This window comes from Mytilus edulis, chromosome 6, assembly GCF_963676685.1.
Source record: "Mytilus edulis chromosome 6, xbMytEdul2.2, whole genome shotgun sequence".
Lineage (NCBI taxonomy): Eukaryota > Metazoa > Mollusca > Bivalvia > Mytilida > Mytilidae > Mytilus > Mytilus edulis.
Genome location: NC_092349.1, coordinates 29,449,640 through 29,462,132, shown reverse-complemented (window position 1 = coordinate 29,462,132; position 12,493 = coordinate 29,449,640). Strand labels below are relative to the sequence as shown.

The 12,493-nt window shown below is 32.1% G+C and overlaps 1 protein-coding gene across 1 annotated transcript; it reads left to right on the top strand.

The window, feature by feature from the left end:
- Positions 1-4,559: 4,559 nt before the first annotated feature.
- LOC139526335 (putative ankyrin repeat protein RBE_0317) lies at positions 4,560-9,736 on the top strand. Its single transcript, XM_071321469.1, has 4 exons — positions 4,560-4,661; positions 5,165-5,269; positions 8,732-8,833; positions 9,602-9,736. The coding sequence occupies exons 1-4, from the start codon at positions 4,560-4,562 to the stop codon at positions 9,734-9,736; spliced, it is 444 nt and encodes a 147-aa protein (XP_071177570.1).
- The last annotated feature ends 2,757 nt before the right edge of the window (positions 9,737-12,493 follow it).

The following is a 12,493-nucleotide window of genomic DNA, read 5'->3' as shown; positions in this document are numbered from 1 at the left end:
CCCATAGTTGTTAACGTCTGTGTCATTTGATCTCTTGTGGAGAGTTGTCTCATTGGCAATCATACCACATCTTTTTTTAAACACTCACTATGTTACATGGCAATTTTCATTTGACAAATGTAAAAATATTCTGAAGCGTGCTAAAATATATTTTTTTAATATATGATGCATAGTTTGACGCCTGTACAGAATATAATACGCCATGCTGATACATGTGGAAAAGACTCGCCGATTATTATTATATCGGCAAAACCTAGACTGCAGCATTCTCATAGCATTGGAAAACCAGTCACATTTGAAGAGTCTTTGTATCGGTAACGCGAGAGTGGAGATTTATCGAAACCTTTTGTTATGGCTCTGCAATCAGTGTTTACAAACATTCATAGTCGAACATACTGAGGCATATATGAGTTTTGATTAAAAATACGACGATTGACCGGATACGCTTAGCATACAAAAATATATGTCCAACTTGATGTCATGTATTGCCAAAACGACGTCCGATTGATTGTGTAGTCTTCTCAATTCGATGTCAAATATCAATAAATGATTAATTACTGGACTTACACTGATACATGTTCATGTTTTGTAGGGTTCTGATGACAACTAAATTTTTAAGTATTTATACATACTTCTTTCAAAGATTTTTTAAACCCGAAATAGTATAATATATATATATATTAATGTTTATCTTCGTAAAATATTGATCCAATCGATCTATATTGTATTGTGTTATTCATAATTATATATTAAAAAATACATCCACCATGCATATCAGTGTTTGTCAATGAGAAAACAACTCAACTACACAAAAAAAAAAACACGACTTCTTGAGAGCATTTTTCAGTCTGCAACAATAGACAATATATAGATATGGGTTCAAATTATTGTTGAAAGCCATACGGTTGCCTATAATTTCTCACATTCATTTTATTTGAACTCTTGTGGATAGTTGTCCTGTCCCATTGGAAATCATATCACATCACCTAATTTTAATGTAGTTTAAATCTCTAAAATTTAGAAATTACACAACTTGTTGACATACTAGTAGGTAATGCATTAAAAAATAGATTTTTATATCTGTGACAAATAATATGTTTAAAAGTGTCAACTGGTTTTTATAGTTCGTTCTAATGTTGTATGTGACATCATGCTAACATGTTTAACCCCGTAAAATTATAAATGTATGTGCTCGCCACATTATGTATGTAAGTGCCTGTTCCAAGTCAGAAGAATGTAATTTAGTGGTTGTCGTTGTTGCATTTTTGTTTATCGTCCATTATTTTGTACATCAACTATGTCGTTATTTTCTCGTCTGAATTGTTTTACATTTGTCACTTTGAGGCTTCATATAGCTGACTATACAGTATGAGCGTTTTTCATTTTCGAAGGCCGATCGGCGGCCTATATCAATTGATCTCTTGTGAAGAGTTGTCTCATAAGCAATGATACCACTTCTTTGTTTAAACAAAAAAATCAGCTATTATCGGTTCAGTTGGATTTAGTATTCTGTGTCCAAAACGGACGTAGATTAGAGAAGCTAAAAAATGAACGTCAATTAGAGAAGTAAAAAAATGGACGTCGTTCAGTGAAACAAAAAATTGGACGTCGATTGGATAGGCATAACATTGGCTGTCGATTTGAGGATATCTTTTTGTGATGCATGATTTGGACGGCGGTTTGAGGGATGGACGTCGATTCGAGATCGTACGTGAATCTGGGTCTTACATATATACTCTACATGTAACTTATAAGATATGACAAACAGCCATATATACAAATGAACGATACTTGTATATAACAACATATAAGTGTTAATACACAATTATCAAACTGACGAATGCATTTGTTTCAATCCGTGAAAAGTACTTTAGGTGGTTGTTAAGAATTGCACATGAGGTGTTCCCGCTACCGCTCTCTATTGCACACGACGTCGCCGTTGTTGTGACGTTAGCTATTCAGTGTTCCAATGCAAGTATCATTGCAGGCAGACGTTCTCATTTCTAAGCCTTAATTTGTGTCCGATACAATGACTCTACGATATTGGTGCCGTAACCAGGATAATGTAGTAAAATATATGTTGTCATGGTAACTGATACATGTCTTCTCATATACCTCTCTTAATTTCTTGTTCCATGTTTCCTTCTCATCTATTTGCTCAGTTCCAAGTGTTTCTAACTTCCAAAACTTCTCCAGGTCGCATTATTCTGTCTTTCTTGATTTCATTACATTCATCATATATGTTGGCTTGGTGTACTGTGAAGTGGTCCTGACAGTTAGTAACCTATTTTTGATTTCACGGCAGTAGGTCCCTCACCTCTAATGATATGGTTTTCTATAACTGATCAATAGTAGTCGGCTCCTACGAGTACTGAAACTTGGAAATTGTCGTTCGCGATTACTGGATGTGCGAGTTTAATCCCGGATAAGTACGATAATTGAGCAGCTTTGCGGATGTAAGTTTTTGAGTGATGCGGCGATTTCCGGTACAATCAATACTCTGATCGGCAATTGTCCTTCGTCGATGAGCAAATAAATAGTTGCAGTTTTTAAGTGTATAATTTTCGTACTTTCTGCGCTGTCCCCGAACCCAGATAAGTTTAAACTTTCTGTGTAAGTTATTGATAACTGCAATTTAGCGGCTAAGTCTTCTGGGATGAACGACCTCTGTGCACCCTCATCAAAAAGAATGTTGGCATCTAAAGATTGTAGGCCTGAACTTACAGGATTAATTGCGGTTTTGAGCATGAAATTCGTGGTTGCATGTGAATGTAAAATTGTGTCCGTTTCTTTCGCGCTGTGTTGAATGGTACTTACGTTCACACTATCTTCTGTATCTATTTTTGCATTATCCTTACATGAACTCGTGTGATGACGCTGATGACTTTTTTTTTTTATTTACAATCAACCAAGTTATGATGTTCTAACGTGTAATGAAAAACTACCCGCCAGACGAGCGAAGACCGATGCAAAGGAAAAGATAAAAATGTGGACCAAATGAGACTATCGTATAATGTTATGGACTGTTAACTGTTCGTGCTTTATTATAGAAATAATTTTATTTTATTCGTGTTCATTATTAAAGACAATTAAAAATATTTAAAGTTTTATATTTATCAGAGATAGTAATTCAATGTGAAATGTTCATAATTAATTTTCAATTTATTGTAATTAAATTCATTTGCGGGCCACTAGAATGTTAAGAATTGCACTTGAGGTGTTCCCGCTACCGCTCTCTATTGTACACGACGTCACCGTTGTTGTGACGTTAGCTATTCAGGATTCCAATACATGTACCATTGCAAGTAGACGTTTGTATTTCTAAGCCTTACTTTGTGTCCGATACAATCACTCTACGATAGTGGTACATAACACTACATGGAGATAACTCTGTGAGACCAGCTGAACTTTTTAGTCACGTGCTATTGTTTAGAAAATATGAAGCTTCTCAATAATCAAAATTAGTTTTTTTCAAACTGCTATGTATTCGACCATTTTTTTTATATAAAGAGTCAGGTTCAATTTTGTTTGTAATTCTGATATACTTGTCAAAGCCTCAAAGAAATATATTTTGTCAAAATTTAATGAAATTTAAACAAGCCACATTAATTTCAATCAAAGTGTTGAGTACCACCTAGTTTTGAACATTTGGTTATTGTGTATTGTTTGAAACATAAATACACTAACACATAATATTTTAAGCTGTAGGACATTTGTATAATCATTCGAAAAAACACGAACGCACTCGAGAAAGGCCGGACTGCTCCCGAACAAACCACACAAACTAATGTTTTCAATGCAATAACACGATTTTTTGTATTTTGTTTAAACATACGAAAAGTCGTGCGAGGTCATTGACCGTAACTCGTTTCTGATTAGATAATAAAAGAACCAACAAAGTCATTCCGGATGAATGATCAATTCTCGTATAAAAATGAATGTGTAGATATTTTCTTATGAATATATCTGAAAATACTTTTTTTGTGAAGTAGCAAAGACTATTTGTAACAACTATAATAATAGTTCAATGTGTTCAGATAATTAAACCAATGTATTTTATTAGTTAATTTTACTGAATATAATCCCTTGGTATTCAGTGGTAGTTTAACAGGGAAACTTGATGAAATACTGTACACCAAGTTTAATTGTTAAACAGCAATATATTCAATAAAGAATCAATAAGAGTGAAAAAAAACCATATTTATCTATAGTTTTGCAACTTATATTAATCCCTTTCCACTTTTCGAGTACGAGTGCTGCCTTATAGCGGCATTAACCTGCTCCTTTTTGAAATCTACAAGGGTGTTTTATACGAATTTTTGTAACGTGTGTGTATGTGTAAGGATACATAGATTTCATGTAGGCATTTCCTTCTATATTTGCATTGGGTTGTGTATAAAATATGGCTTTATTCTTCATTTTGGAATTAAAGCATTTTAAGGCTAATTTTAACTTTTGTGTGTGTATAATCTGGATATATTACCGTAATTATACTAACTGTTATAATATGAGTGTGATTCAACTAACCATGATATGTTAGTGTATTTGTTTGTTGGAGTATGACGCTTCACTCAGTAATATTGATTATACCATGGCGACCAGTTTTTGTTGGTGGGGAGGCTGGAGTAAACAGACAGAACAACCGACTTTATGGAACACTGGCAATATTTGTCAACTTAAAAGGAATTTGAATTAACATCACCATGAACATGATATGTGGACAAAAGTTATTTACTTAATCCATATGTACAAAAATGCGATTGCAAAAAAACGGTTTTGGAATTCTTTTTATTATGTTGAACTTTTGTTTTTGTACTCTAATCATTTGTATGACAATGTTTGTTTATACGAAGGGGACCATGTTTTTGTTGGTGGAAAATGGGAAAATAAACAGACAGAACAACCAACCGAACTTCTGCAAAACAGGCAACCATTGTAAATGTAAACGGGATTCAGTGAAAATGAAAATGTTTTATGAACACAAGCTGTTAACATAAATCACATTTCCAGTTTAAACAAAATTGCGATAAACAAAAAACGGTTTGAAATTCATCAACTTCTCGAAATGTTGGCCAATGTAATGTTCTGTATTGTAATCAATTGTATATATTGTTTTTGTTAATTTTCATATGATGCTATGAACAGTGCAACCTTTTCATTTTAGTCTTTTGGTGATACTCCCCTACATTTAGCTGTCAGTGGTGGAAATCTCGACTTAGTGAAATTGTTTTTACAAAGAGCAGATATAGATCCAAGTAAAGAAAATAAGGTAGGAGTTGACGTTTTGTACATTATTGTCAAACTTTGTTAAATCGTTTATTAAAATCAATGCCAATATAATGTTGCTTATACAAACTACACATATCTGCAAAATACTATAATACTCTTAAGTTAATGTTTTCAGTTTTTGAGAATGTATCATATCATTACTTTTGCAGTTTTCCGTATATTTGTATTCTTACTATTATATCCCTTATGGTCGTATGACTCCTGACATGACTATGTATATGATGATACAGCTTTTGTGTTTTAGATTTAGTGCTTCGCGATTGTGCTGAATCTAAAGGTTTGATCGAACGCATGCTATTTGTATAGCTGGCTTTGATTTGTGTGCCTCGTAGCAATAGTTTACTTAAATCAAACTGTGTTTTTAAGATGTGATTATGAAGTTCTATTAAGTATCTCCAGACGCTTGTTTTGTGTTGATATCATTGCTAGTTGTGACTGTGTGTTTGTCATGATCTAAAACAAATAGTTGATAGAATGTATGTATACTATATATGCTGCTAGATCCCAATTATTGTCACGTCAAACAATTTAGATTGTTTTGATTGATCAAGCAACATTATCAATATTATTGAACTATATATAATTGTCATGTAAATGGGAGTTTGAGCGAGCTATAAACCACATTAACGTCAACATTTTCTTTTAAAGTTACCTATACCAAGTCAAGAATATGTCAGCTCCTTTCAGGTCTTTCCATTGGTTTTGTCAGTTTTTACAGACTTCATCTTTTTGATTTCACCGTTGAGTGCCTCGTTAGTTCATTATTGTATCTAAAAATCATGAAGCATGATTTCATGGACACTAAAGATCTTAATTATATGTTTTGTTTTTCGCAAAAGAGTGCCTATTTACTATACTCCAAGGAACAATTCATTCAGACATATGTCTGTATTTGTTTGTTATGTCTGGTAATGGTATAGGCTAGTAGATATATTGTTTCTATTAACAATACTCAATGGAAAAATACATTCTGACATAGGTCTGTATTTGTTTGTTATGTCTGGTAATGGTATAGGTTGGTGGATAAATTATTTCTATTTTTACGTATTTGGTTTAATCAATACTTTACACATATTCGGTTATTTATAGTTTCTTTTGTCAAAGTGTTTTACAATGTTGGAGGATGAACCTGTAAGAAATAGACAGAAAACAGACTTTCTGGAAAACTAGCAGTCTAAACAGTTGTTGGCATGACACGGGTTATGTTCTTCTCATATATGTTATGATGGTATGATACTAAACCCCTAACGGGAAGGATTGTGCCTGATGTTCATATGATCAAATCATAATCTTTCAGTCAGTTTAGTTGAAGTCTGGAGCAACTGCTAGTAGTCTGTTGTTATTTATGTATTATTGTCATTTTGTTTATTTTCTTTGGTTACATCTTCTGACATCAGACTCGGATTTCTCTTGAACTAAATTTTAATGTGCGTATTGTTATGCGTTTACTTTACTACATTGGTTAGAGGTATAGGGGGAGGGTTGAGATCTCACAAACATGTTTAACCCCGCCGCATTTTTGCGCCTGTCCCAAGTCAGGAGCCTCTGGCCTTTGTTAGTCTTGTATTATTTTAATTTTAGTTTCTTGTGTACAATTTGGAAATTAGTATGGCGTTCATTATCACTGGACTAGTATATATTTGTTTAGGAACAAGCTGAAGGACGCCTCCGGGTGCGGGAATTTCTCGCTACATTGAAGACCTGTTGGTGACCCTCTGCTGTTGTTTTTTATTTGGGCGGGTTGTTGTCTCTTTGACACATTCCCCATTTCCATTCTCAATTTTATTTTTCAATTGAAAAGGGATTCGAATACATGTCACCATGAGCATGCTGAGTGTACAAAGATATTAACTTAGTCCTAATGTACAGAAGTTATTAACTAAATCTTTATGTGCATAAATTATTAAAAAAAGAGGGACGAAGGATAGCAAAGGGACAGTCAAACTCATAAATCTAAAATAAACTAATAACGCCATGGCTAATAAATAAAAAAGACAAACAGACAAACAATAGTACACATGACACACCATAGAAAACTTAAGAATAAACAACACGAACCCCACCAAAATCCAGTCTGTACCAATCATGTCTTATACCTATACCAAACCAATTGCAACCAAAATGTCGAATAACAAACACGTTTTGTAAAATTTCAATATTGACAACAAATCTTAACCTCCTGACTGCACCTGTGCTAGTTCACAAATCACCTAAAATCTGGCTGGCAACGTTATTACCGTTGACCTCAACATTGTCAATAACACTTCCCTGCGAAATGTGTTATCCAAAGGTCCTTAATTTCGTGAGCCTAAATACATCAATTGGAAAGAAACCTTCAACATTCTTTTTGTAAAGAATCAAATTAATAAAACAAAATTCTGAAACTAAGATTATCAAGATGCTTGATTTCTCACTTGACAACATATTTGTTACGTTTGGAGGACGTGTTTTCCACAGACTGTTGGCATTCCAATGGGAACCAATTGAGCCCCTCGTCTTGCCTACTTCGTTTTTTATTATAATGAGGCTGGTTTCATTCAGGAACTTCTTAGGAGGAAAGATACTCTCACTAAATAATTCAGAATTTGGTTACTATGCTGAACACATTTATCTTTATCGAATTAGACAAAAAGGATACACAGATACAGTATCTCCCAATTGATACGATATTCCCAGGCTGGTATATCTTAACATGATTTTCTTGATAGATGGTTCTGGCACACAAGGAAGCTATTAAACCAACAGTTCCAAAATTTAAAGTTGAAATCATCCCTTCGTAAATTTTACTGACGCCATCACGAGTTGGTTGACTATTATGGAATAATCGTTTCACAGGTCATATCGTATATGTTCATTACGTCGTAAATACAATCCCATTACCCATTTGACGAACATGACCGACAGAATTAGACTATTGACTGGGTTTGTAATAAAATGAGCACCAGATGCGTGTATTGTGTTCTATCATTTGTCTGTTTGTCTTTTACTTTTTACGACATGGCGTTGTCAGTTGATGTCCAATCCATGAGTTTGACTATCTCTCTTGAATCTTTCGACACTCTTTTATTTCGTGCACTGAGACCTATTTTCTGAAATCTGCCCGTAATGATACAAACAGTTATACTAAGAGTGTAGGATAACTTACCATGCTGTTGTTGGTGTATTTGTTTTGTTGGAGTATACAGCTTTTGTCGGTTTTTGTTGGGGATGACAATGGAGTACACAAACAGAACACACTTCTTTCTATTATAATCAATGGGATTCTAATAAACAGTTCATTAACAGTCTCAGCAAAAAATGCGATTAAGAAAAACTATTTTGAAATTCATCATTCTTAAATTGATAGCTAATGTTGTTTTTTTTGTACTTTAATCATTTGTATGACATACTTTGTATTACACGTCTGTATGATAATATGAATAATGTAAACCTTTTATTTCAGTTTGGTAACACTCCCTTACACGCAGCTGCTGAAGGAGGATTCATCAACATTGTTAAATTGTTATTAGAAAGAGCAGATATAGATCCGAAGAATGAAAATAAGGTATGAAATGACGTCCTTTGCAGGACAGTCCAACTTTGGAAAATCTTTCATGAAACCAAATCAGAAAAAAAATGAAAATATTGTATTGAAATATACAAACTCCCACAAAATATGAATAAATTAGTTTAGTAGTACAATTGCTAAATCGTTTGAGACATCCAATAAAAAGAAAGAAAAATGATATTTAATTACACATATCCTGATACATATTAAAACAAGTAAATTTGATATTATTGCTTACGAAACAACTTTCAACTCAATCACAAATGACGTAAATGTAAGCAGCTTGTCTGTTTCTGTTATATAATTTTGACAACTTGAACTATTTCTTGTCCTATTTCGATTGCCTTGATTGTAACATCTTTCTTCAAATCTGCCCATTATGATACCAACTGTTATACTACACGTACGATACAACTAACAATGATATTGTTGTGTATTTATTTTTTGAGTAAGACGCCACGTACAATAATGACCATACCAAGGCGATCAGGTTTTTTGTTGGTAGAGGATGGGAAAATAAGCACACAAAACAACCGTTGTCAATGAAAACTGGATACGATTACACATCACCATGGAAATGTACTATGCACATAAGTAATTTATATAAACAGTTTTAATCAAATTGCGATTAGCAAAAAAGATTGAATTTCACTGACTTCCCGAAATGATGACAAATACATTTGTGTAATTTTATCATGTAATATAATTGTTTTTGTTAGCTTCCATATCATGCTATGAACAGTACAATGTTTTTTTTTATTTTAGCCTAATAAAACTCTCTTACACTCAGCTGCTAGAGGTGGAAATCTTGACATAGTTGAATTGTTATTAGAAAGAGCAGATATAGATCCAAACGGTGAAAATAAGGTACGAGATGACGTTTTTCTTTCATACTTGTAAAACATTGTTGAATCTTTCATCAAAATCAATTTCAAAATAATGTTGCTTATAAATTCTATATACATCTCTTCAAAATACCTAAATTTTCAGAATGATATAAGCTTAACGTCATCCAAAGTAAAATCTCAAAAATACTGAACTTAGAGGAAAATCAATTTGGAAAGTCCATAATCACATGGCAAAATCAAAAACAAAACACATCAAAATCGAATGGACAAGAACTTCATATTCCTGACTTGGTACAGACATTTTTAAATGTAGAAAATGGTGGATTAAACCTGGTTTTATAGCGCTAACCATCTCACTTTGATGACATTCGAAATACCAAAACACACTTCAACTCAAATAATTTTGATTTTATAGAAATCAAAGACAGTCAATCTATTAAGATTTGTTTTCTTAGTTTCGGTTTATTTTGCATTTCAATTGCACTGATAATTAAGACAAGGATTTATCATTCATTAACGTATGTATATACAACAACTACTTATCTGATAAAGTGTGGAAATGGGAAAACTCGATGACTGTAGATGTAGTATTATTGTAAAAAAAAGATGCACACAGTTAATTAAGTTCACTACCAACTGAAGATATGATTCCGATTATGATATATTGCATGATATATGATCAAATGTGTTTTAAACCCGAACAAAAATGTTTTTCTTTGTTTCATATAAAACAGCATAGATCAATCATCTGTGTTTTTATGATTGATGAGTCTGATTATAAAAAAATTATTTATTTTCTAAATAAAAAGACCACTGCTTGAAATAGTGCATTTAATATAAAATTAAATGCATAGTTTATGCATATCAAATTTCAAATTGAAATAAAATCTATGCATTGCATTGAAAAAAATCGAAATGAACTAGAATTTAAACTATATTCAATTAAAATAAATTTCCAATTTTTAACCTAGTTTAAGATGTTTTTAAATCTGATTCATTTTCAAACAAATGTTCGCCTTAATAAACATTGATCTGTTTTTTAAATATATAATAAACATTAAAGTAAGGAAAAAATTCAAGGTTAATTGTAAACTATTTAAAAAAAATCCATATTTGTTGGTTTATAACTTTTTTTAATTTGAACTTCCATTAGATTTAATACGATTTAAGGTAAATAGAAGTCTTTTTTCTCCGAAGTACCTAAATAATTAATCATGGAAATAAAAGATAAAGAAAAAGACGGAAGTTTTGCTCTCTTAGTGTTTTCTTCTTTGGGGGAAAATACTTTTACTTTATCTAAAAAATCGGGTTTGAAAATGTATAAATATAAGAATAATTAAATACAAAAGGACATTCAATGAATATAACTATGAAGCCTTGAAGCAAATCATGGATCTTTCAACTTTTCTTATTCATATTTACAAAGTTTAAGATTTAAAGGAATAGATTGCTCCTCAGTTTAATACTGGTAGAATAAACCTGGTGGTTTGGAATTTACAAATATATAATATGTCAGACCCATTGAAGACTGTAAAGATAAAACTACAGTTACTGTAATCTAAATATCATAAGTCATTCATTTTCAAAGTTCAATACTAGTTTGCTAAACATGCCTTTACTTATATGTAAAGAATGCCAATGCCTCTGAATTTATTTGACAACTTAAAGTGTAAAAATTTAAGACATACAAAAAAAGCCTGAACGTTTAAAATAAACTGCACAGGAAAAGGATCTCTCTGCGTGATTTTGATTTGGGCAATTGGAACAGATATATCATATTTACCCGCGTCTGGCGTATGAATTTCTTAAAAAAATATGTTTTTGGTGTCCCAGCAAAACGTTAATGAGCCATATTGTCATAATTTACTTAAATCATACTGTATCGGGAACTTTTTGTGTATTGACGTCTTTGCTAGTTGTAAATGTTCATTTGTCATGATCTGAAAAAAAACAGTTATATTGTAAATATATATATACCGTTTCGATCCCTAACATCACTGAAGAGACATTTATTGTCGAAATCTGGATCTGGTGTACATAAAGGTATTGATACCTCATGCTTGTGACATAACTTCTTGGCCACAAGTTTATTGTTTACTGTTAAGTGTTAAATTTATATTAAGACAGTCTGTTGAAAAACACGTCATCCGAACGTAATAAATATGTTGTCAATCAAAAAAAATCAAGCATCTTGATAATGTCAGTTTTAGAGAATTTTTGTTTGACTCAGAGTGATCTTTTACAAAGAAGGATTTATCCCTCCCTTAGACAAGATACTTGTATCTACGTTGGTCATTCTTTTTTTATGAAACAAAGCAATACCAACTCTTTCAATTTGTCTTTTAGTTTGGAATGTGGAATACTTGTGTAAAGTGTAGAAAAGTCAAATGTTTTAATACTATTACAAGATGAAAGAGATAACACATAATGTGTCTTTGTTATAAATATATAACACAAATTAGTTCTGTAATCAATTGCATAGACATAGTTCATAGTGGGTCATTTTTCATAATTGTACAATGGTGACAGATGAACTGGTTGTTTAAATAGTTTGACAAGGCAAAATATAGTACATCTACCAAAGTCAAAATCATAACATTTTTCATACGAACAAATTAAATTATAAGAGTTCCATTATTTCAAAAACAAATTGAGCAGGTATTCATAAAGCATTTCCGGTTCTATTAAACTATCAAGTTTCTTCTACTAGTATCTGTTTATATTTGTTATCGAGTTAGTATTTAAATCACAGTGACTACACAATGCTCTTTTATCATCTTCAGTGTACGGTTTCTTATTAGTTATTGTG